The 25999-nt window shown below is 41.6% G+C and overlaps 2 protein-coding genes across 5 annotated transcripts in view; one reads left to right on the plus strand and one right to left on the minus strand.

The window, feature by feature from the left end:
• herc3 (HECT and RLD domain containing E3 ubiquitin protein ligase 3) overlaps window positions 1-17320 on the minus strand; it is a 117917-nt gene extending 100597 nt beyond the window's left edge. For 3 of the 4 annotated variants that reach the window (XR_011915384.1, XR_011915385.1, XM_072384932.1), the window contains exons 1-21: window positions 17231-17320; window positions 15059-15409; window positions 13092-13251; window positions 12702-12778; window positions 11887-12108; window positions 11343-11434; window positions 11015-11145; window positions 10064-10215; window positions 9583-9618; window positions 8968-9041; window positions 8230-8354; window positions 8020-8079; window positions 5186-5297; window positions 3989-4178; window positions 3347-3510; window positions 3101-3214; window positions 2867-2890; window positions 2683-2781; window positions 2352-2522; window positions 2117-2260; window positions 538-704 (exon numbers count right to left, since the gene is read on the minus strand). Coding sequence is in view for 2 of the 4 variants with exons in the window: in XM_072384932.1 (XP_072241033.1) it covers window positions 538-704; window positions 2117-2260; window positions 2352-2522; window positions 2683-2781; window positions 2867-2890; window positions 3101-3214; window positions 3347-3510; window positions 3989-4178; window positions 5186-5297; window positions 8020-8079; window positions 8230-8354; window positions 8968-9041; window positions 9583-9618; window positions 10064-10215; window positions 11015-11145; window positions 11343-11434; window positions 11887-12108; window positions 12702-12778; window positions 13092-13251; window positions 15059-15281 (2537 nt within the window). In the remaining 2 variants the exon portion in view is untranslated. The remainder of the gene's footprint in view (window positions 1-537; window positions 705-2116; window positions 2261-2351; window positions 2523-2682; window positions 2782-2866; window positions 2891-3100; window positions 3215-3346; window positions 3511-3988; window positions 4179-5185; window positions 5298-8019; window positions 8080-8229; window positions 8355-8967; window positions 9042-9582; window positions 9619-10063; window positions 10216-11014; window positions 11146-11342; window positions 11435-11886; window positions 12109-12701; window positions 12779-13091; window positions 13252-15058; window positions 15410-17230) is intronic. The other variant, XM_072384933.1, reaches the window with a different exon arrangement.
• A 1567-nt stretch (window positions 17321-18887) lies between these two features.
• Window positions 18888-25999, plus strand: ppm1kb (protein phosphatase, Mg2+/Mn2+ dependent 1Kb). Its single transcript, XM_072384934.1, has 7 exons — window positions 18888-19004; window positions 19868-20392; window positions 20507-20607; window positions 22464-22629; window positions 23086-23230; window positions 23462-23596; window positions 24123-25999. The coding sequence occupies exons 2-7, from the start codon at window positions 19923-19925 to the stop codon at window positions 24252-24254; spliced, it is 1149 nt and encodes a 382-aa protein (XP_072241035.1). The 5' UTR covers window positions 18888-19004; window positions 19868-19922; the 3' UTR covers window positions 24255-25999.

Consider the following 25999-nt stretch of genomic DNA (forward strand, 5'->3'; position numbering starts at 1 on the left):
GGGAGTGTTATGCTACTTTTCCTGCTGCGTATTTACCACCAAAACACAGGAAACGCAGACAGGCTGGCGCAGGAAAGCTAATTAGTGGAAGAGGACGCAGTATTATTGTTAAAGGCCCGGGGTCACAACACTACCGAAAACTCCAAGAAACTAGAGTGTCTCCTGCCTATTTGATGTGGTCTGTGTGCTCCCCAAAGCAACTCATTTTCAAACTTGAAACGAATCCAGACATATTCATTTATGTCTCTAAAGCTTTAGGCTCAGAAGCCTCCGTCTCCAACAGATAATCTTAAAATCAATAGTGAGCTGAGACAATTAGGCACTACAGAAAATCGGAGCCTTTTCTGATTAAAACTCATTGAAGCAGCAGTCAGCTCTACTGCCTCTCTAAGAGGGAAAACAAACATTTACCCCACCTTTCGGAGCACAAAGGTCCAACGGGTAATGTGATCCAAATAAACTCTCTAACAGGTGCTGTGCCACAGCTTAAGTACACATCTGTGTGAGGAAAAAAAAAAAAAAAGAAGCGTGCTTTACCTGGCCTCAATGGGTGAGAGTTCTTTGAAGTCCTCTAGCGTTGGTAATACATCCAACAGCTTCTTGTAGAGAGCCAGGGGGAAGTGCAGGTCCACCACGGTGGAGTTATAGATGGCCAGACCGCAGATGATCCCGATCAGGTGAAACCAGTTCTGCTCCACAAAACACTACAGAAGCACACAGGAATAAGTTAATGTGGGGCTGAAAGTGTAAACGTGCATGCAGACCAGATCAATGTGCTAAATGAGGAGCAGGGGAAGACATTTCAAGATTTTAAGAAAAATCCCACGACCAGGTTTTATGAGGAACAAAGTGGAAAATTTGAGCTGCTGGAGGCCCAAGTGGAAAAGCTGCTCGATTTCCAACATAAGATGGATTCATCCTCTGCAGATCATAAATCGATTAGACATTTTGATCTGAGCCAAAGTCGTGGTTTGGCAAAACATTGCTACGGTTAGTGGCAACCAGGCGTGGAAAGCATGCTCCTCTGAACAAACAACTAAGGGTGAAGCGCTATTTAGAGATGGTAAAGGGTAAATACATAATGGTCCAGGTCTAAATAAATCAAACTTTTACACCAATCGATGGGAATTAAATGACTAAAGGTCGCAAAAAAGGTATTTGATTGCATCATCATGTCTCTGTCTCACAAGGTGTTCACTGTACATTTTTCTTAGGAAACTAACAACAGTCAGGTTTACTCATGGGGCATGAAGTGTTTTGTCAACCTGACTGTTCCCACTGACTTATGGTATCACTTTGCAATAACTAGAAAAACAAAAGCTCTTCCTGGAAATTCCTTCAGGTCAAATAGATGCCCGCACATAGTCTGTAGATACGCATGCGTCTCAGAAAAATGGAGAATGAGAACATGTGAGAAAATGTCCAACAAAGGGGCCCCTTGATTTACTGAGGCTTATAAGAAACGATTTTACACATGTGAAAAGGACCGGCTAAACTCGGCCTGAAACCAGAGGAAACCGTTTTTAAACTCCTTCAGGAGCTTTCATTGTAACACAGCAGAATAAAGAATAAAGACACTCCTCTCCAAACTCAGAGGAGGGGTGCAAAAATCTGCAGACACTGGCACAAGAGGAGGAAACCCGCTGACGTCATCTCGATCTTACAGGCATCTGCAGGATGCCGGGGTGTGGGCCAGTGCATCTGGTGTCTCATACAGAAAACAATATATGAATAAATCTTCTATATTCTCTAAAAATCTATTCTCAATGGGCTGTTTCTGCAATTAACCACAATAACAATGGAGGTAAAGTTTACATTGTAACTAAGGAAGGGACGTTCGCCTCCTCATCTACAGCGAGTCTTGGGGGAATCTAACAGACGCATTTCTTGACATTTGAAAGAGTTAATGAGGGATAATTAAATAATCACTGCCACTATAAATGAAAAAAACAAAAAAAACTCTGAATGTCTGTGACATTGTTTGAAGCTGGGACACATGAAGAGGATTCTTCCCAAATGACTCTACATCATGTTTCAAATTAAAGCTCAAATACAAAAATGTCAACCAGGGAAAGCCGTATAAACTTCCCCACTTCAGCGCTGCACCACAACTTACTTTGTCAGAGAACCACAGCAAGTTGGACTCTTTGTAATGACTGAACATCCCATAGACTGGATCCATCAGCTCCTTCAACAGCAGCAGGAAGAACTCTTTAGTTACTCCACCTGCGTCTACGGCCTCCTCCCCGTCAAAGATCACCTGGAAGGAGGGCCAAGCAGATACGAAGGGTGGAAATAAGAAGGCAGGGAAGGAAACGGGCATTCAACTCAGACACTCAAAGTTACTTCACCTTGAGAGGTTTCTTCAGGTCCACATCAGAGTACGTGGTGATCTCACGGAGCGTGTCACTCACTAAATGGTTCCTGCGGACATGCAGCACCAGGTATGGATTCCTGGCGAGCTGCGGTTCCAGCGTGAGCAGCATAAAGACATTGTGTAGGTTTGCACCGCTTACTGCCATCTTGGTGACGTTGACAGGCAGAGGCAGGAAAATAAGAAGGCAGACAGTAAATCATTCTGTAGGACATTAAATTAGAAGAACAACACAATAAAATTCTCCCTTTTTTACGTATTAAATGAAAACAATGCACTGTCGCAGTCTTAAACTCTAGAACGCAAACCTGCATTTGCAGTTCAGCATCTGTTTGCAGCATTGTTGTCTTGGCTTGGGCGTTCAGTATGAACGGATAGGCACATAGGTTCACTGAGGGAAAGTCATTCTGCGGGGGAAATAATACTTCGGCTTATTACACCATAACTGTGAAAGACAGCCATCTAATGTGCTTAAAACTCAGAATTCAGTACCTGCGACGGGGATGATCCCATTTTCTAGAAATCACAATGAGAGGGAGAAAAATGTAAACGATCTAACTGGAAAATGGAAAAAAGCTAAAGAACATCGTAAGAGTTGAAAAAGGTTCTGATATCTAAGAGTTGCAGCTTCAAAGGTCTGTAGTGGAGACACAAGCATTTGTGAATGAAAGTCCACACAAAGCTGTGCAGCTGCAGTATAAATGTAAAGCAGGCATTATTACTCACAATGTCTGCTTTACTCAGAAACCATTTGAGGTAGTCTTCCTGGATGTCCACCAGGCTGGTGATGTCTGGGATATAAAAGCGGTTATAATCCACATGCTGGGCCTTTAAGTTCACCTGGTAACAAGAAATAAAACACAGCGTCGCAGGAACCATCAGAACAAGACACAAACATTTTCTCCTGACAGGCCCGAGCATCGGTGCGGTGCTGGTTTGTTTATAGCAGCATCAGGGGCCATTAATGGGTACCTTGTGGAGTTTCTCCAGCAGCCTGAGCGTGGCCAAAAAATAGTTCTCGTAGAACACGGGCACGAGGAGCGTCTTGCCTCCCGTAAGCATGAACACAACAATGCTCTTGTACATGTCGACCATTCTGGTGAAGACGCTGCCGTCCACAAAACACCACCAGTTATCTGCAGGGAGAGGAAACAGGATGGATTTAACTCATTTCACTAACAAAAACAAGTCCCGGGGTGACTGGCTGCCAGAGGCAGTCGTTTGGTTTGAAGAGGCGGGGTCCACAAAGTTTGATAAGGTGTGTATCATTTTCCAGCTGTACACGCACCTCAGTGAGGAACACATCGGATTTTCAGATACAACGGGTACAAACCAGTCCGTCTCAACTGTTTAGAGACATTCTGTGCATTTCGGAATGCATTTTCTTGTTTAGGGTTGTGCGTCATCTGTGCCTGAGATAACCGACCAGACGCGTGGGTCTGGATGAGGACACTTACTTAAATGCTACGTGGTGCCGCAGGGTGTCAATACGCTCTTCTGACTGTTCTGTCATTTTTACCCATCAAAAGCAACTGTAGATGACTTAGAGTGGAGTGAGGAAGAAGAAGGAGAAGAAGAAAGAGAGGTTCTAGTGTGTGCATGCAAAAATGATACCCAATACTTTGCTGGGGTTGGCGTCTAGCCGGAGAATGGCCATTGCCAGGGGAATAGTGAGGCGGATGTAGTTCTTGGAGTCCAGCAGAGCTGGACACTCGGATAAGATGAGGTAGATCCTCATGGCCTCGACATCAGGAGGCGAACGTGGCAGCTGGGGGATCAACAGACTCTCGAAACTCTTGGTTGCCTAAACAAGAGGGAGGACACAAGAGATCAGAAGGTTGATATTCGGAGAATGAAGGTCAAAGAAAAAAATGTGACACGGAGATTGGCAAAAGTATGTTTAAAAGCAGAGAGAAATAATCAGTACAGCAGAGAATTTATGGGATATTTTCAAAACAATCTGGGTCCGTCAGGGAGCTGGAGAAGAAATGCATCAACATTTTAGGAGGAGCTTTAGTGGTTTGGACTGTGGCCACAGTCTACCCTCTAATTACAATTTATATTAGGTTTTAGTTAAAACATTTCCAAACCCAACATTACCGAGCCACAAGTAGAGGTTATGAGTCAGTCCTGCCTTTTTAGGGATCTGTGGCAGAACCTGATGTACAGTACTTTAAAAATCTGATTTTAGTACATCAGTCAAGGATTTATTATTTTTTTTCTTTTAACTGCAAATGCTGCATTAGTCTGAAGTATTTCGTCTTCTTCTGCCGACTTCATCGTGGTGCTAAAACCTAAAGGTAACTTTGTGTCTTTTAATCAAATCAGAAATCAGTTGCTACAATAATGATGCATTCAAATATCTCCCCAAAGGACAATTTAGAGGTTCCTGATTTAAAAATACACAAGAAAAAATCATTTTGAGCTGGAATGAACATCACATTTCCCATCACTTATTCTCAAGTCCTGAAACCGAGACCATTTATTGTTTTCTACACAGCAGCAACAAGCAACTAGAAGAAAAAGAGCAGCATTTGCATGAAGTAAAATCCAAAATTGACTCTACTCTTAGTTCTGTTCTCTCTCAGCTTCGTTAGAGGCCAGATGATTCTGAACCTCTATTGTTTGGGCTTAATTTCGAGCAATCCTCGAGACAAACAAACCACAAACCTCCTACATGCAGATGATAGAAATATTGATAAGTGTAGCTTTAAATGCGCAATTAAATGCAAAACGCAAAATAAAAAAACATGTCAATTAAGTTTAGGGTATGTCAGAATTAACAAAAACATCCGACTTCCGAATCAATACCTGTTCCAGAAGTCCAGAAAAGGCCGGTTTACTGAGAGTCTCAAACAGCGTTCTGACGGAGTTGAGATCGATTCCCGGGATCTTTGGGTTGGTTTTGAAGTGAGTATCATCACTGTGAAAACATACAAAAACATGACTGACGCCTCTGTGATCACTAACGGGATAGAAATATGTTACACGGTTCGGATTCAGTGGTACAGTCTGTGTGAAGGTGCACACCGCTTTGGCTTAAACAAGAATCCACTCCAACAGGCCACGAGGCAGGTCAGCTGCGAGTCAAGTTCACCGAAAGGTGCTGTGGGTGGATGTGCTAATTCTCACTACGACTTAGGCACTGCTTGTGTATACACAAGGAGCCGAAACGTCTTTAAGTCTATCCCTAAGCAGATATCCTCTTCAGCTTGGGAGCCTGGGATTGTAAACACTAACTGATTTGCACTTCCAGAGCCTGAACCAAAGCCAACACAACCCTCAACATGTCAGACAGAGGCTGTTTATAGTAAGCTTTCACATTCTTAAGAGCAAAGGTTTTATTTAGCCACAACACAAACACACCAGAGCCCGTGGAGACTGTTTGCCCAACACAAAAAAAAAAAACAACACAGAGTCCGAGTTGCAGATAGTACACTCAATAGGCAACAAACCAGAAAAATGAGCCGCTGAATCACAGGAGCTGTTTAAACGTGAAGAGCGTTTGAGCATCTCAGGGTCACAAATGTGACACGAAAGCAGCGAAAAAAAACGGCCGCGTTAGCTGCGAATGCATGCTTTTTAAAAGGAAGAAAAAAAGAAAAAAAAAAGCATCGTCAGCATATCCTACTGCTCTCACTCTCCAACAGAAAGAACAGGAATACAGGAAATAACAGATAAATCCCCGTTACGATCTCCTCTAAGCCGAGTGATGCCTTGAAATGGCCTTAATATTTCAAAACGCCAACATTTTCCATTTACTGTTGCGCAAAAAAAAAGAAAGAAACGAAAAATAGAACATCATGACCAAGACCCTTAAACCACAGACGATTTGGGCTGCTTCTCCTTAAAATTAAAACACAAAGACCTGAATAGCTTGCCGCTTATGGACAGTTTAAGCAGGAGGAAAAGGCAGGATGAAGAGAAAACTGATCGCACAGGCTAAAATACATCTAGTTCTAAATACAGATAAAATATTAAAGGTACACTGTGGAATAAATCTAAACTAACTGTGGCAAACTTGAACGGTTTTTGGCACATTTCTAATTTCCATTACAGACTGATCAGTTCATCGTTTCTCTTAGCAAGAGCTGCCCATTTATGTCTGTTTATGTTGTTCTCATGTAATTAACTGACGTCGCAACTAATGATTCATTCTAATTTGCATTATCATGAAATATCTTGAACACATTTGATCAATCAGATTCATTCAGTCCCGTTTGAAGCAAATCTTCAGAGAATATAAAGAGAAGGTGAATGAAGCCACTCCGACATCGCCCTCCTGTCTGTGGGCGGCCATTCTGAAGCCCGTAATCATATTTACTTGTTACTGACTTCGTTATGAGAGGTGTTAAGTCAATTGGAGCAAGAGATGTTTTGCAGACAGCACTGCCAGAAGCTGCACTGCACTTTAAGGCACTTCCTTGCTGGTCTAATGTTTCAGACCTCTTGGCTAAGTCCATTTTTTTTCTCTTAGCTTTTATATACAGTCTGTGGATCTATAGAGAAACCCCCATCCACACCTGAAATGATTCCCAGTGGGATTTAACAGAGTGTAGGGTATTAATGACTGTATATGTCTGTAGAGGTCTCTTTTCCACCGTGTTGATCTCCATAACTAATTCCCAGGATGTGATAAGTATCTGCTGATGGGGTCGACCCTAAAGAGCCATGACCTACACACAGGTGTGGAAAAAAAAGGAAAATCTGGGCTCACACAGATCTCGCTTACCGGACAGATACCATCTTTCCCAGGCCAGATGATCGTGCAAGTTTTGCTGGATAAGCTTATGCATGTCGTCAGAAAGTATGCGATACGCAGAGTTAAAGGACCTCATGAGGTCAGCCATCAATCCATTCACAGGCGTCACATGAGCACACGAGCATGTGCAGTAAAACAATTATTTATTGACGCATGGAGTGCGCTTTTCTTTCCTTTTTGGATTGCACATGTATGATGAGACTGCACTGATTCAAAACCCACTAATCAAAGAAGGCCGCTTCTTTTTTAAGCTGCGACTTTGTTTTTTTTTCCTTATTTGCACCACGTTTACACATAATGTGTCGCAGGATCGGGACAGTTTTAATGCAGCACTGCCACCTTAATATCATTTGAAACACACACACAAACACACACATTTCCTGAACATGCGCTGCGTTGCTTTCAAACAAAATGTTTATTAACTAAATGTGTACTAACTTTTTTGCATATGCTGTGCTTGAGTGAATACTTCTTCCACCTGTAAGAATGAGTGATCCTCATATAGAAGCCCTTCATATAAAGACTAACATATTTTTAAAAATAAAACAAATAAAACAAAGACCTTCAATATCCTTTCAACACAGAAGACATGTATTCATCTTCAGTGCTGTTCATGCAGCGTGGAATTTTAATCTTTATTCCATTATAGTAAAAAAAAAAAAGTCCTATTTAAAGTCCTAAAAAAGGAAAAATGTACTTTAATGGCATATAATGCTGTTTTAGAGATTCTTTAAATAATTTGATTTAAAAGCACTTTAGTATTGTCGATCGCCACGTTTAAGTTTCTTGCTTCAAAGGGCTACTTTTCACCGCTGAAATGTAAGCATTCAGACATTTAACAGCTCTCCCAACAGCTTTTCCTTCCAGATGAAGCTATTTGTACCTTTGGTCCAGGAAGCTGGCATTCCAACACGCCGTTGAGGAGAGATGAATTATGATGTCACTGCGAACGAAGCAAAAAGATATCAGCTAACAAAAAGTACACGGACACTATAACAGTGTGATCAGTTAACCAAAAATGAGCTTTCAGGTGAAAATGTAACCATGTGCACTAGAATCGAACAGATTTGACTTATTGGAACGACCCACTTACTTTGTGACACTCGAGTCTGTGCTGTACATCAGCTTTAACCTCCACGAATTTAGCCTGTCGTGATTGATCGGGGAAAGGCTTTTAGTGACATTAACCACTCTGAAGTCTTCTGGGGTGGCAGAACTCTGCAGAGGTGAAGACAAACGTAGCATCACAAACTCAAGCACACAAGGCTGTTTACACTGGCACTTCAGCTGTGTGTGGCACAGTTCACTCTGGGTTGCGTCTACCTCGTCAAAGCAGATTAAAGTAATAAGCTAGGTCAGACGTGTAAATATTTTTGCCAGGGTGTGTGGTCGAGGCTGCATGTTGAATTGTCTCTATCACTTGACTGAAGTTTGTCCTTGGAAAAAAAAAAAAATGCTCCACATACAGCATAGTTGCTACAAACGAAGGGGTAAAAAGCTGAGACATTAATGCCACCCTGTGGTGAAACTCTGAATCCGATTAACACGGGTTTAACCGTTTGTCGGTGCTAAAATTGCTAAATTAATACATTTTCTCTTCTATATGGACACTTTCTCTTCCTGCTTTAACACGAGTAAATGTACAGCATGAATGCATTCAAATTCCAAATAAAAAGGACTGAAACCACGGATGACTGCTGAGAAAATGTGGAAATTTGATAAATCTGCTTGATAAATCTCTGTCCGAAGAGAAGAAAAAAAAACTCCTAAAATATAAAGACAGATTTGAGATACACTGATATGAAACAAGCTTCAGTGTGGCATCACCTACCTGCTCGTTCGTGTACAGTAAGAAGCTGTGGTCTCCTCCGCACGTGATCTTGACCACTTTATATTGCTTTGATTCTGACACAGAAAGAAAGAGGCTTTAAGCTTTGACAACAGTGAATCAAAGTGTTTATTGTGAGCAAGAATAGCTTTAAGTCTGGCGTTGTTTAAAATACATGTTTGTGAAATTAGTACAGAAGTTTGATATGTAGTAATGGAATACGAAGAATCATAAACTTCTGAAAATTTTAATTTCTTTACAATCTTTTTATAAGAAATAAAAGATTCTGTGACCCCTGATGACTTTGTCAGCAAACATTAAGTGCTCCTCAGAGTCAAGGAAGACTCTTTAACGGCAATGTTTTTTTTAGGATGCCAGATCATAACATCTCGCTGAACAGCTGTTCCCATGTCAAGGATTCGATTTTCCTCAAAGCATCCACAATCCACTGCGCTCGACAAAGAGAGTGCAGACCGACTACGGATGGGCCGAGGTTGGCAAAATGTTTTGTTTTCCCCCATTTCAATTTGTCATTCCTTTGTTTTCACTGTATATGTTGTCACGGTAACGTTCTGAGCATCCAGTGTGCGTTTTCCAAATGCAAGAAAGGAGTCTTACCTAGCTTAGGAAGGACACAACTTGGAAGGACCCATCCTGCCAAGGAAGCATCCTAATGTCACATTACAAGCTAATTTCTGGGAAATCCAATGCAAGGCTCTGCTGTGTAAATGAAGACTACCTTGTTTGTGCTGTAACCATCCTTAAAGGCAACCTTCTTTTACCACAGCTTGTTTTGCCAACAGTCTGGACAGCGTAACTTATAAATGACCCTCATCAGGATGTCAAAGTCACAGCAAAGCAGAGGAGCCTGGTGGGCCACTCACACGACATTTCATCATTGCCTGAGCACAACTGAGCATCCATTTCCGTGAGTTCTCATCCGTCTGCTATGATATTCTAAAGACTTTCTAAGCTTGCTCAACATTATGAAGAGGATTTATAAATGATCACTCACAAAAAGACGTCAAGTAACAGCCAGGTACGCCCCAAGATGCCATTTCGCATCACATACAGACTGATCAACAAACCATCTGCTCACCTCTTCTCTGAAGATTTCCTGTCAGGAAACTGGTCTTCACAGGAAACGGGCTTCTGGAATCCCCCAGTATTCCTGTGCCCAGCTGGCCGTGGCTGTTGCACCCAAACGCATACACCATGCCGGAGGATGGCACGAATGCCATTGTGTGGTGCCTGGTAAAAGGAAAAGCATGTTTCAACACGCAGAGGTATGAAAACACACTCACAGAGTCATTTTTTTTTTTTTTTTTTTTTGTATTTTGCTCTTCAGGTCAAGATAACAGCTGATGAGCGAGCTGAAAATGCAGCAAAGGGTCCCTGTTTGAATCCACATCATTCACAGCTGTTGTTGTAAACATTTAAGCCACCGGCCAACTGAACCTTTAAAGCCTAACTTTTCTTTATACATATATACATATAATATTTTGTGCTTATCAAGCTGTGTATAAACAGTGTGTCTTTGGACTTGGTCAATGGTCCTACACCACTCTGAGAAAGATGCTCTAACATGAAACAGTATCATGACCAAAAACACCCAGGGACACGATCTGGATAGTGTCAGAATCACTCGCTTTGACTTTTGCTATTTCAGATTAAGTCAACAGAAATGCAGCAGGAAATGACTAGTAATCATGGTACTAACTAACTGGGTGGATGCAAGTTTTTCAGGTTTCCAACAGAGATTAATTAGAGTTGGGTCATGTCAGCAGCCTTGTTGGCGTGTTGTGTCCTCCTGCTGTTGTCAGGGACAACGAACCATGGACAAAAAAATAAAAATAGCTGATGGTTGTTGTCAGGATGCAAATCGGAGGTGACGAAATGCTGGAAACACATCACCATCACTGACAAAAAGCCTAAAAACACTTGAGCTGAATGGGAGCGGGACTGACCAAAGTTCAACTAACACGGAGGGTGTAAATCTGTTGGGTTGCTACAGTGTTCACACCTGTTGTGGTTTTAGAACAGAAGGTACCTGCCACAGGTGATCTGGGACACCTCCGTACCCATGACCTCCAGCACTCGTCTTGGTAAAAGTTCGTTATTGGTGGAGCCGTGACCCAGCTGGCCCCACGAGCCATCGCCAAATGTAAACAAACCTCCATCCTGCCACAGAGGAAACATAGCACTGAAATGTTCTGTTGCAATGACAAATACAGGCTCTTCAGGTGGATGATCAGCATTAAGAAGAGTTCAGCAGAGTGATAGGACTAAGACCTATCCTGTAGAATAATACAGCTGCGATTCTCATTAGAGCCTCTAATGTGAAACTCTCTCTGGAAAGAGTTGAGTAATGTCCGTACCTTTGTGAGGGCTGCTGTATGTTCATCTCCACAGCTGATGTAAACAACTTTCTGAGATCTCAAAAATTTGATGTGGCACGGCACGGCCCGATCTGAGGATGGAAGCAACAGTCAAGCCAGGTCACAGTGTTGGACGGCAGTTCCATGTGTTCAAACAAACGAGTGGAACGCTACATCTTCTGCATTTACTGAGTAACTGAGCTAAAGGTTCACTCTTCGATAGATAATCCTTTAATGCTACCATGCGAGAGACGAACAGCGGAAAAGAAAACCAAAGAGGGTTTTAAATGAATAAAACCACCATCTATGAGATTAAAAAAAAACAAAAAAACATTCAAAAGTGCTCCCTGTCGTGGGACGATGTGAGACACTGTTGAACTATAGTGCTGCTGTTAAATAATCCCACATCTCTTCCTTCCATTTGTATACATCTTAAACAAAAGTGCACAAATACGATTACAACAAACACTGCTCTTCTCCCTGTGGAATCCTTTATCTTTGGAAATGGCCGAGTGCACCTTATTTCTAACCTGCCGATTATTACCTTGCTTGTCATTAAGACCCAGCTGTCCGGCTCGGTTTTTGCCCCAGCCAAATACGGCTCCGGACAGTGAGAGTGCAAAACTGTGGTCTCCTCCTGCAGTTATCTGCGCTAAAGGAATTCCTGCCAGAGACTTCAGAGGTTGAGGGTACAGCTTGCTGGGCTCTCCTTTGCCCAGACCGAGCTGGCCACTGGTGTTCTGGCCCCACGTGAACAGCTGGCCATCTGAGAGAGAACACACACACACACACAGATGTTATTCATCCAAACAGGTATCCATCCTCTGCATGACACTTTTTTTTTAAGCTCGTGTCTTAAACAACCCTGACTTATCTTTATTTTTTCCCCCTCAACAGGACGTGCTCTGATATTCGATAAGATTTTCTTCTGATAAAAAGCACTTTGTCCCACATTTCCACACAGTTAGTCTGCACCGCAGGCTCCCTGTTGAAAATGTTTATGCCTCAAGTCCAAACAGGAGTGACCCAGATGATGCTGGTTGACACTTCCATCCTCAGGGATGAGAGTGCGGTCGTATTATTCACCCCTCATCTGCATGTTTCAAGGACCGAGAGATCAAATTCATTTCGGCACACGGCCTTCATCGGGGTAATTCACCCTGAGCTTTTCTTTCATATTTCCCCCCCGATACTCAACCCAGTGGTTATACTGTCCCACTATGGAAAAAAAAATCATACAAGAGGAAAATAAAGTACAGGGTTTTGGATGTGGACACGGTCGGGATGTGGAGTGTATGGATGTAACATTCATGATGTGAGCAGTGCTGCAGTGTCGTGTAGAGACTGTGTCTTTCACACCTCTTGAAAGTGCGATGCAGTGCTGATTCCCACACATTATCTGGGAGACGCTGTGGTCACACAATCTTTTAACCAGCCTAGAAAAAGGAAAAAATATTCATCAGAACGAAAAGAATCAACGTGCATAACATTTCACATTCAAGTTACCGATGCACCAAAATGCTGGGATCAGCTCGTACGAGCTGGAAGAGGCATGTTTACCGCTACGTTGCATCGTCTTTTCTTCTAAAAACACGTCTCTAACCAAGCGTCTTTCCTGCATCCGCTTAGGTTTTCTGTGTTAACGGTATCAAACACCACCTTCGGCTTTTTGCAACAACCACAAGTGTAGGTGTTTCTGTCCTGTTAGGCTGAAAGCCTAATCTCCTCAATGATGCTCTACACATTCACCTTGGGATCCGAACGACTGCCTCTACAGTCCCCAGGCCGAGCTGTCCCCCTTCACCAGCTCCCCACGCAAACACTTGACCCTGCTCGTTCACCGCCATCGAATGGGCCCGACCACACGACACCATTGTGATCTTCTGAGTATCCAGAGCCCCCACCAACTCTGTGAACACAAGAGGAACCTTCTCAGACTACAGCAGAGGTAGAACACGCCTGTCCTTCAGCAAACACTTGCTAGCATTTTCAAATCTAACAGAAAATGTTAGATCCAACCTTTTGTTCTTTAGTCATACAGCTACAAAGTCCAAATGGTTAGTCATTGTCGTTTTCTGACTTGTTTAAAGAGAGAGCATTCCTACTGCTCACCCATGTAAGGAATTAAGCAAAAAGTGCCAGATCAGACCTGAAATGACCAAAAAGAAAAACCGAGCGGTATGTGAAACGCATACAGGAGAAAAGATGCTTTCAATGTTAATATCTGCTCTATGAAATTAAGCAGAAAGCACCAGTGAACAGGAGGTGCAGGGGTGCTGATCAGAAACCTGAAGTTGGTGCTCTTTGCTTCCTGTGTGGATTCTTGCAGCTTTATGGTGGTTTAACATGTCAACAAGCTTGTAAAAAATCATTAGAAATAAACAAATAATAGAACTTTCAAGGAAAATATGCATATTTTAGGGGTGAAAAAAATGCAATAAGTTTGATACGACCAAGGTAGCGTTTTTTGTTTTTGCACTTTAGTAAGTATGCTTGTTAGAGGATCACACACATGCCCAAACAACGTGAGACTCAACACACTTCCACACATAAGATAACAGCACAGGCCAACCACCATCTCCACTGCTTTCTGCTACTGTGACGTTCGACTTTTGACAAAGATACATTTAATCTGTACCAAATTCAGATAGGTACATATCTTTGTACTGCAGACCTCCTATTATCCAGGTTGTGAAGTGCATGTAAAAGCACAACAGCAACTAAAACTTGCTGGGACCTGCAAAAGGGTTTTTTACTGTACGATTTGTACTACTCTCTATGCTCTGACTGCTACTGCAAATCCAGCTCTGTGACTTAGACTATTAAATCACTCAGGGTTTGTGATATTTCATGTTAAAAATGACACCGATGTGACAAAGGAACAACCTGAACAGGTAAATAATGTCACTTGATTTACATTAGAACCAAGGTTTTAATAGAGACTCTGGACAGAGCTTAAATATCGGAGATTTGTTGCTTATAACAGAGCCATTATCCCAGGCACATTGGACCTGAGGCTCAAACAATGGATTAATAAAGTTATCAGCAATATGTTCACCTACCAATAAAAGAAGGGAATGTCAAAGGTTTTAAGAAGATGAAGCAGAACTATGCAGAACTAGAACAAACTAGATAATTTCAGATAACGACAATTAGGAGACAGATGACAGCGTGATAAAAGTAAAATGTCAATTTAGACGAGCGGTATAATTAGAAACAATAATCACTTCAAAGATGTGTAGAATTGCGCTACATCAGCAACTGAAGGAGAGAACAAGAAAAAAACAAGTTTGTATGTAAAAGAGAAACAGGAAAAAAGATGTGGCTATGACTGTGATGAAGGATGTTGAGGAAACTGGGAGAAATGGGCAAAGGTAACAGAAAACTTGCACCCTTTATGTTACATGTATGTTACAGTAATACAATGGTCATGTGGAGAAAAGCCAGTCCAAACCGCTCCCACTTTGTGATGATTTTTATTATATCAGAAAGGAAAACAAAAAAAGGTTCATTCAAGCCTGTGAAATGCAATTTTTTTATTATTATTATTAAGCCACCAGCTCAATCAGTACCAACAGAGTCAGACCACATGAACAAATCCTGTCAGGTTCACCCTGACTGACTTTCCAAAAACACATAAGCGGGGCTTAGGGGAGGTGCAATCCGTAAGGGCTAACCAGATATCTCTGAATCTGTTTTTCGTGCTCAAAGCTTACCTGGGCAACTCTCAGCTTTGTCGTGGCCCAGCTGTCCACAGCTGTTAGAGCCACATGTGTACACACTACCATCCTGCAGGAGGAACAGTGTGTGTTGCCCTCCACAGGCGATCTCTTTCAGTCCTCTGCCACTGAACACATGACAGCTCCTCGGCTCGAACACAGGGTTTCTCTCCAAACCAATACCCAGCTGCCCATCCCTGGCATTCCCCCAGCACAGCATGGTGGTGAAGGAAGAGGAAATGAGCACCAGTATCAAGAGGCGGAGAGAGTGAAGGCCAGATGGAGGAAGACAATAATGTTCAAGCCTGAGAACAGCCCCGCTTTCTCCTCTTCATGTAAATACCAACCCTGAAAGACACAAAAGCAGCAGGACTACATTATCACCTTCATTTGGAACACGATATGATCGCACGGCTAGATCCGGACAATGTTTCAATGATGAAAAAGACACTGGGTATAGAATGATGTAAGCACAATGACAAGGAGGAACAGGCAGTGTGTTTAAATAAACCCTGGCAGTGTAATCCTGGCTTAAGCAGCTCCAAGCAGTCCCGCCTGAGCGTCCGTCCACTCATAATACTCATGTTAGAATAAACAAACATGACGCATAAAATCTCAAAGCAAAAACCATACTATATAGTCCATATAATATTGCTAAATGAAAAAAAAAAAACATTGAGATCTGGCAGACCACGGCTGATAACTTTGAACAATGATGAATATGCACTGATATAGATTCAGGTGTACTTGTGACTAAAAGTGTGTCTATCACAGGTATTTCAAAATCACCTGTTTTGCAATTGTTGAACTATTTTTTTTCCAATTTTCAAGTGTAAAAAACCAACAAAAAGAAATGTCAGATTCCATCTCTATTGTAGAGATTTTGAAAACTTTATGCAAAAAATGAATGGACATACAAACAATTGTGATTAACAATCAAATGAACTTTCTCTGTTTTTTTTATTGACAGCACTAAAACACAAGCCTACTCATATCAAGCAAGGTGCATAACTTCACAAAAGATTAATTTAAGCAAAAGCATGAGCAGGAAGAGGAAAGCATGTGTCGGTTAATATTTTGGCAGGTATGACATGTCCCAGCAGAGGCCATGGGTGAACAAGATGATGTCATTTAAAGGGCTCAATCATTTCACTCTATCAAATGGTGGGGAAACAAGGTTGGACTAAGGCTTCTCGGTCACTTTCACCCAACTGATTTCATACAGATAAATAGACATGAACATTTAAGGGATGAGAAGCTTCTCAGTGCATCGATGAGGATTTGAAAAAAATTATTGCCAACTAAAACATATTAATCACAGCAGTACTTTTGAAAAAATTCCTGTAGGATGCTTTTACTTTTTACAGCCCTAATTACATTATTAACTAATTAATCAGCAGACAAAAAAAATAAATAAATGCTGAGTTTTGACCTTGTGACCAGTTGGTCAGACCAAACAATCAGTTAAAAATGTTACCTTCAACCCTGTAAATCATTAATATTAATGAATTAGAAGTATTTTCGATATCAAAAATAATTAGTCAAGAGGATAGCCAAAGGACTGATTCATCTCTGAAATATTCCTGCGTTGTAGCCGAGATCGATATATTTTGTTTATGCTGGCATTTTTAAACTGATCAGGTGACCAGCGTCGATTAGTAGTATCAGTATTACTAGTACAATAACTTTCAGTCACTAAAACTGATAGCCAAAGAGATTAAATACTGTAAGACTTGTCCATGATTTTGAATTGGTAGGAGTCTGGTTTGTTTACATTATTGTTCTCATTCCGTTCAGCTAGTAGCTAAGTTTAGCCCAGACCGCTCCAGTCTGCACATCAATAAAATGACAACAATGTTGCAATGGCCTGGTGATCCGTGTTGTGCAGATATTATGGACACAGTCCCCAGCTATACCTAAATATCCCCACTGACATTTGCAGCGTCAGTTAAGTTAACTAACCTGAAAAGAAGGCTTGATGACCCACGAAAGCTATCCCAGTTTATAGCTAACTAACCATGGCAGGCTAAAGCAACGCTGACTGGGAGTTTTATCACCAACAGAAACCAGCCGGTGACCTGTTGTCAGCAGTGCCAGTATAAGTCTCGTAAAAAAAAAACATTTTAAAGCTGCGGCAGGTTCATGCAAAGTTAAAAACTGTGTACGCACCTTGGCAAACGCATCCTGAAATTGAACGCTCGGTTTCGGTTTAGCAGCTCAGAAAACAAACGAGGAAGTATCAAGGCTGGTTACGTCACCAAACCCTGCAAGCAAGAAAGATGCGATTGGCTAACTGAACAGGAAGTGCAGGTGTAGCAATCAATTATGTGGCCCGTCACATTTTGTGACCTAGATACTGTAGCTGCATTGTTCTCACAAAAGTCGTATAACTTTTGTCTCAGTAATTAGCATCATTGGTATTAGCAAAAATGTTGCTGGAGTTAAGACACGGTCACACATTTTGATAGCTGATGTTGGCTAAAAATTGTGACGCTTTAATGTTTATTAAAGAAACCTACCATTTTTATAGCACCAGAGTGTAGTGTTTACACATACAGCTCACATTCGGCTAATAATTTGGTCATAAAATAACCTTTGGGTGTCACAGAAATTCAACAAATTACACACAGAAAAACAGGTGACACAACGTACTCAACATAATATGTAACTGTGAAAATATATAGCACCAAGACAATAATAGCACCAAGAGAAAATAATATTTTTTCAAGACACTTCATGTTTTTTAAAATAGAGCCAAACTTCCCTAAGTAATAGCCTCAAGAAGCAGAAGGCATGTCTGGGAAGCTATAATACTTCCAGATAACACATTTTCTGTTGCACTTGGATTTCCTGTATCCTTCTATCACGTTTGACTTCTGTCTCTCTTATTTATTTTCCTTCACGTAAGACCTCTGACATCACCGTTTGAGTAAAGTAAAGTGCTTAGTTCATGACAATCCCTATGTTGTTTCAGGTCCAGTCCTGGTATACAGCAAGATACTGTAGGCGGTTAAAAAAATGCTGTGAAGTAGATCTCATGCCATACCACTGGTTTGCATAATGAGGAGGCTGCAAAATCAAAACCGTTTCAATGTTCATCAAGGATAAAAATAACCTACAAGGAGAAAACAGTACTTGCTGGACATTCGCAGGGATTTAATGTCTACGTCTATCTCCCCCCAATAAGGAGTTAATAACACAAGCTCTTTATAAGTAAATGTATGAAAGAAATTGTCATACCAACTTTATTAGTTTGATTATAAAGGTGATAGGAGCTTAACTGTCTTCGGGCATTATGGAATTTAATGTGTAATTTAAGATTCAATAACGTAGTTGGGCAAGGAAAAGAAAATTGGAGGTTTTCTGATCATGCAATTCTGAATTCTAACTAGTTGGAATAAGAAAAGAATTAAATGAATTCAATAAACATGAGTGCAGTTTTGCATAGTGAAACCAATATATTGTAACTGGACTCTATCTGTCACCCAATAACCCAAAATTGCAACAGGGTCAAAGGAGAACTCGGGAAAATATTCAGGTTTCATATGACTATAAATACAATATAACAACTGTAGCTGTCACAGAGGAAGCAGAAGGGATTGAGCCAAATAAAACTAGGACCAAAATAGAGGCAGAGAATGAGAAAAAAATAAGATCAAGAAAATTCACATATCATCTCATATTTCATGTATTGGCCCAAGTTACTGCTTAATGATTGGTTCACTTACGTGGCAATGAGCCTTTCCGTGACCAATCATAAGAAACTATTAAGGGGCGTAAAACAAAGCGCATGCTGATTGGCGCGATCACATCAGAGGCCTTGTTTGATAACATTGAAGAATCCGAGGGCGGAGGCGGCTGTTTTCATTCAGTGCGTATCAAGGTACACTTTGAGAAGTCTGAAAACGATTCGAACATACCCTCAAAGATATAAATATTCCAGGTATGATTTTTCTTTTTTATTCAACCGACAACTGAAGGGGTTTAGGGGGTTGGTCTGTTTTATGTTGGACAGACTGCGAAGCTAGCTGAAGCTAGCTACCAAGCTAGTTCGTCGTTCTAGCTACACACAGCTAAGAAGTTAATGTAAGACCAAAATCTGATTAAATCAGTCCAGTGATTTGTTTATAGCTCTGTAATGGTGAAATTATATTTTATTAGGGACAGCGGAGACACAGACCCGCCCTGTGTGGGACACATCTTTATTTTGTCGACATAATTAGATTAGATCGACAGTATTAGCAGCTAACTCATTGACATGCAGTTGTTGTTGGTGCTGTTGACGTTGTGTAGCATGGTGCACAGCTACATGTTGTCCGTCTTTCTTTTTAGGAATATATTGTTTGTATGGCTTCTAAGCCTTATTTCTTTTAACTTATTCTATTACATATTATTAATTTGTTATGTGATGCAGTTAGAAGTGGAATAATATGTCTCATAAGTACTACTTAACCTACGTATATTGAACAACAACTACCTGTGAATTTTGAGTTGTCTGCCAAATGTCAAAGTACAGTATAATAGTAAACGCCAGAATTGAAGTTTTCGCTGTCTCAATGGAGATGTGGGCACCTCAGATGAAAAAAAAAAAAAAAAGATTTGTATGGTTTATCTAGCTGCTGTCTGTTCTGAGATAACAAGGCAAATCATTTGCATTGAGACGTTTTGTTCGAAGATATCTTTGTGGCCTAGAAAACCGAGATGGTGGCAGTTACGTACGGCCCTCTCCAGGACAAAAATAAAAGGTATTTTTTTAAATATTTAGTTCAATTTTGTCTCCGATCTAAATAATCCATTTTTCTTTAGTGTTTGGACACTACACTGCTCGGCCTCTACATCCAGTGTTTGTGCAGTCCGGGTGATGTCAGTTACCTGTCTTGTGCGCCTGGCGAGGTGCAGCGGTCCCCATGTTGGTCGCAGTGGTCTCTTCCAGATGGCTCTTGCCCCACTGCCATTCCAGCACAACAACCACCCAGAGTTCCCCATCTTCAGCAGACACTTTCATGGGCCATCGGGGACACGGTACAGCAACACGCGCTTCGATCCAGACAGCAGTGGCCGCCTTACCACTTGGGATTCATTCGGCATTTGGGACGATCGTATTGATGAGCCCATCCTGCTGCCCCCCAGCATTCGTTATGGGAAGCTCATACCCAAAGTTAGCTTATCAAAGGTAGGCTGTGCCTCCCTTATTGGTCAGCGCAAGGAAAATGAAGACCGCTACAAGGTCTCCCAAATGACCGACAACATCCTTTACTTTGCTGTGTTTGACGGACATGGCGGGCCAGAGGCAGCTGACTTCTGTGAAAAGTACATGGAGAAATTCATCAAGTAAGGAAATCCAGAAATATACCGTCACCACATGTCTACATCAGCTGACTGATGAAGAATTTGGATGCTACAAATCGGAGTTTTTAGTTGATACTCTTTGTGATCTTATTTCAGGAACCTTCTGCCAGAGGAAGACAATCTGGAATTAGTTTTATCGAAAGCCTTTCTTGAAGTAGACAAAGCTTTTGCGAGGCATTTGCACTTCTCTCCAAATGGTAGGTTCTGTCGCTTCCCCTTTACTGTACAGTAAAGACGTGTATATTTATAAATGTATTGAAACGGTTTTTTTCTTCTCTCTTCAAACCTAATGTACTTATCTTACTTAGGCTTTGAGGCTTTGGATTTCCCAACTGACATGACCTGAACACATTTGGTTAGAGGTCTGTCGTTCCATCAAGAGTTGTTTTTTTTTTTTCTCTCTCCATAATAATCATTGAACAATAAGCCAGCTTCGTGTACAGCAAAACACTAATACATCTGTACGTGCAGCATGAGCCCATCTGTGTATGCAGACAGGCAACAAATTGAAGGAAAAACCTGAGCACACGCATGGCTAAACCGCACAGATACGGGTCACTTTACGCAGGGCAGGAGAGGTTTATTTCATGTTATAATGAAAACTTTTGACTAACACTAAAGACTTAAGATTGATGACTGAATTAGGTTTTTTGGGGGGGAGGGTTTGGGGTTGGTTGTTTGGTTTTTTTAGCCTTTTTATCTACATATGCAAACACTGAAGCTGCTCTCGAGTCTTGTCTGGTTAAAGCAGCTTTGTTTTCCTTTAATTTGTTACCCATCTGTTTACTACTTCTTAGTCTGCCAAGTATATTGTTTTGCAACGTCAGCAAACTAGTTTTTAAGGGTAATTTGAGGATTCCCGCAAAAAAAAAAAGTGAATTCAAAAAAGGAAATGTCTCTCAATAGATAATGATTGAGGTGTTTTTAGTTGTGTAGAAAGTCTTCAGATGAGCTTTTCTCAGTCATCGTTTAGTGTGAGTAAAGGTTATGTGTTAATATAAAAGCTAGTGTACCTGCTGTGTGGCCATACTTTGGCCACGCTGTGTGAAATGTCCCAATATGCCTGTGTGTGTGTGTGCATGTTATCTACGGCAGCTGCTGACCCAGCTAAGAGCTGGAGGCCCTTGGTACCAGTGTGGATGACGAGGGGCTAGATATTGAAGGAGAGTCCAGCGGGTCCTAAATCCTGGACTACTGGAAGGTTCCCTATCTTTCTCTCAATCCTTTCTCTCTTTCTTTTCTTTGTCCTCTCTTACCAAGTGTATGCAACGCTTCTTGTGAGGCAGTGGATTGGTTTAACAAGTGTATGAGACGTACAGTGTATTGTCAGTGACAAATATATACGTCAGATGCTGCATGTTTGAATCTAAAACAGGCCAAAAAACAAGTCAAATTTGTCATCCCTTAAGGAACTTAAGTTTAGTTGTATGTGTCTGCACACTTTATGTCAGAGTCATATGGTTGGAAAGAAACCCTTCTTATCCTGCACATTAAAAGGAATGTTAGTGTTTGTCTGCGTCAAAAAGAACAGACATGCATCACTGTTACAAAATAATGAAATGTGCAAATTTCAAGCAGTTAGCGACACAACTTTTCATCATAATTGTTCAGATTTGTACTCTCCTGATGTTTTTCTTGGAGCCGTTTAGTGTCTCTCTGACAGCTTTAGATGTGTTCATACACAGCAGAAGAAGTAAAATGCACCTTGCGATTACTCTGACTTTTTTCACGTCAGTTTTGAGAATCGAGCTCAATACTGGACATTATATGTCAGTTTCTATGTCAGTTTTCACCTTTAGACTAAGCTGCTATAAAACCTGCTTTGGATTTCAACTCTGTGCTGCAACAGTCCAACCTGCATGTACGACTGCCTCCTCCGTTGTTTACTGTGTAAACTGTAGTTTCACTCCAAGTCAACTAGGGGACTTCCCACCCATGTTTATGTTCTAGTGTGTGGATTTGACAGTGTGAGACACACCGTGTCATTTTTGCCCTTCTCTGTGGCTCGTTATGGCTCGTTCCACATCTGACGGTCCCTCTCATGTCTCTGTAGGACCAGGGATAAACGCAGGAACCACGGCCACTGTGGCCCTGCTGAGGGATGGCATCGAGCTGGTGGTTGCCAGTGTGGGGGATAGTCGAGCCATGCTGTGCCACAAGGGCAAGGTCCTTAAACTCACTGTCGACCACACCCCCGAAAGGAAGGATGAGAAAGAGAGGTAAGGGATGTGAGTTGGTGGGACTTTTTTCCCCCCAAGTGAAAGAACAACAAAGCCGTTATACGTAAAGGTTCCAATAATCTTTATAAACTTTGAACTGCTCATCAAAAACTGCTCATTAAGAGAAGTTAACATTCAAGATTTGTTGACTTTGTGTCCTTTATTCATTATCTTAAATGCATCTTAAATGAGGTGCACTGATGTGGGCAAAGCTCGTTCAGTTTGATTTTTTTTGGCTGGGTTTTTTTCACCCTGGGAGACGTTATTTCCATAGATCAAAAGGCCGAGTACTGAGCACCAATTCATCGTGTAATAAAAGTCGCATGACATGCCCAGATCTGGCTTCATTACTGATGAGTTTCCTGAGGAGTATGTCGTCGCCTCTGATTCGCTGATCTGATTTGGGATCTGTTAATGTGTGTGTGTGTTCCTCTCCACATCTGCTTTGGCCTTAAGGATAAAGAAGAGCGGAGGTTTTATCACCTGGAATAGTCTGGGACAGCCGAACGTCAACGGCAGGTTAGCAATGACGCGCAGCATTGGAGACTTTGACCTGAAGAAGATGGGTGTCATCGCTGAGCCTGAGACCAAAAGAATAATGGTGGGTTTGTTAGTTTTTTTTTTTTCTTTTTAACTGCCATGTTCATGTGTGAATCCTCCAGCTCTAGATGTGACATCTTAGTATCGATTTTCACATTTCCATGAACGCATGGCCTCATTATGTCTTAAGTTTACCCCGACTGCTTTTTGAATGAACCATTTTCCCTTCAAACTCCTTTAACAAACACAAACTGGTTGAACTTTTTTTTTTTATGGCCTGTCCTTCCCTCAGTTGCATCACGTCCATGACTCGTTCCTGGCGCTGACCACAGATGGCGTCAACTTTATTATGAATAGCCAGGAGATCTGCAATGTTATCAACCAGTGCCACGACCCCAAAGAGGCAGCTCAGAGAATATCTGACCAGGTAAAAACGACCGTGTTTAACCTTTAGATATGTACCCCACAGTATGAATGACAGGTGGCACTTTTTTAGTGTTGGGCATCATTTTTAGATTAGCCTACACTCAGCACCTTATAAAGACACGAACACATGCTATTCAGTGTTGTGAGACATTCCTCTTTTATTTGCCTAATACTGACTTTCCTTCAGAAACTCAGCTGTGCTAATTCTGTTGGAAAATGCTGTGACAATTCACTCGTCCGTGTGACTGAAACACATGCAGCAAACAGTGTAAAAAGCACAGCTTCTCCTGCCATTTTCTCACCACATGGGGGTAGCACACCTATGCAGTAGCCGATGCACCTCACATGCTTGCAAAGCGTTTTATTTCCACATCCAGCGCAGCTTTAGCATTGATTTTCAGACGATGAGTGCCAGGCTAGCGGTCGGCCTCTCTTGGCCTCAAAGCTCTAAAGAACTGGTTGCTTTGTTTCAGACCTTTCGACATATGTCTCATATGCTCTTGCGTTGTGGCTCTCTTTTCTCTTAGGCTCTCCAATATGGCTCGGAGGACAACAGCACCATCATCGTGGTGCCGTTCGGCGCTTGGGGAAAGCACAAGAGTTCAGACCCGAGTTTCTCCTTCAGCAGAAGTTTTGTTTCCAGTGGCCGCTGGGCCTAAGACGGCAGGTTGTTGGATTAAAAAGGTGCGGTCTGGGGACCCCGTTAACATGTGCAATACAGTTGGTGCCCTTGATTCAACAATGATACCCAGTAGGTATTGTTTTTGTTTTGTTTTGGTGTATTTTTTTAGAGCAGCTCGACTCTTATTATCCTCTGTAAAGTAACAGGCGGTAAATTCATGATGTTCAACAAAGGAGAAAAAAAAGCAAAACTAAGGTTTTCTCTACTAGCAAGCCAATGACCTCATAGGTGCTGGAAGCTGAGAAATAGTTGAACGGTAGGAAGCAATTCATGATAACTTGAAAACTAATATAAAGCCAGCTTTGGTTAAGATTTTATGACCAGTGTTCCTGGTTCTCTTTTTTTTTTTTTAGCTATCGATAACGTCCGAACTGTGTTGCATTACAAGAAAGTCAAACATCTGGATTTCACCAGTGTTAAGAGTGAAGGTTTTATTCTTTTAAACCACTTCCTGATACCGAAGACATTAAAGAAAGCAAGAAAAACGCAGCACTTGAACGTCGATGCTTGATAATCATTGGAACTAATTCTAAACTGTTTTATAGGCATATAACAATCTACAAGATAAGATACCCCCCCCCCCCAAAAAAAAAAAAACAAAGAAAACTCTTAGAAACTTATCATGAGTAAATCAGGAATGAACCTCAAAGACAGTCGGTCAGTTCTGGAGTTTCAGAGCGTCTGTGGATGTGGAATAAAGTCCCCCCCCACTTACGGATTTATCTCCCCACGAACGATTGCGGCTCCTTTCCGTTTTCTCTTTACTTCAGATTGGAACCAAAGCGCCGCTCAAAACCTTTGAAGCCCTTTTTGCACAATCTTGAAGGTTCGGGAGACATTAAGCAGAACTCTTAGTGATCGAGTGACTGATGCGTTTCAGTGGCCGAACTGTAAGTGTACAAAAGCGAATAGAAAGGCCGCTTTAGGTTGTGTACGTGCTGTTCAGGGTGCAGAGATGCACACAGAAATGTATTTTTGTAAATAGTTGTATTTATGTATTTCTGTAAAGCTGATGGTTCCGTTCAATTTGTCTGACAGCCTGGTTAAATCCCTCATATCTGAATATTTTTAGCGCCTGCGGGACACTTTGTGCGGGCGCTTGTGTTGTGTGAAGCCGCATCACTTTGATTTCACCTCAAAGAATAGTCCGTAACTCCTCATTTCTCACCGTTTGAGTCACTCGGGACAGAACAAAGCGTTCTCAATGCAACACTACAGAGTTGAGCTAAGAGCCATGGAAGACGGCGTGAATGTTGACTCGAGTGTTTCAAAAGAGGAAAAAAAAGAGATCTGAATCTGTGAGGCATGGTGGCCGTTAAGGTGTGTTGGACTTGAACCGTGAGATGGACTCGCCACTGTTTGTTCAGTTTTTCTTACCCTTCGTTTTGTGCTTGTCGGTACTGGGCAAAAGCAGCACTTAATATTTATCAGCACTGTTTTATCTGTGAGAGTTGCAGATGAATCTCATTTGGTGTGATTTCTTGGAAGGACTTGGCCTCCTCTCCCAGCCTCACCTGTTTGAGGCGCCTGTTTGCCACGGTGCGTTCAGTGTTTTATCGTGTTGTGTTCAAACGCCTTGCAAATATTCTCACTGTAGCTGTGGATCTGTTCCAAGGACCTCAATGTGACTGTATCCTCAATACTGTTAGTGTTGTGGTTTTTTTTTTGGTTTTTTTTTGTCTAAATGCCTCTTCACACTTCAATTAAAGACTATGAATCAAG

The sequence above is a fragment of the Leuresthes tenuis genome, unplaced genomic scaffold, assembly GCF_036924035.1.
Source record: "Leuresthes tenuis unplaced genomic scaffold, fLeuTen1.0.hap1 SCAF_4, whole genome shotgun sequence".
NCBI lineage: Eukaryota > Metazoa > Chordata > Actinopteri > Atheriniformes > Atherinopsidae > Leuresthes > Leuresthes tenuis.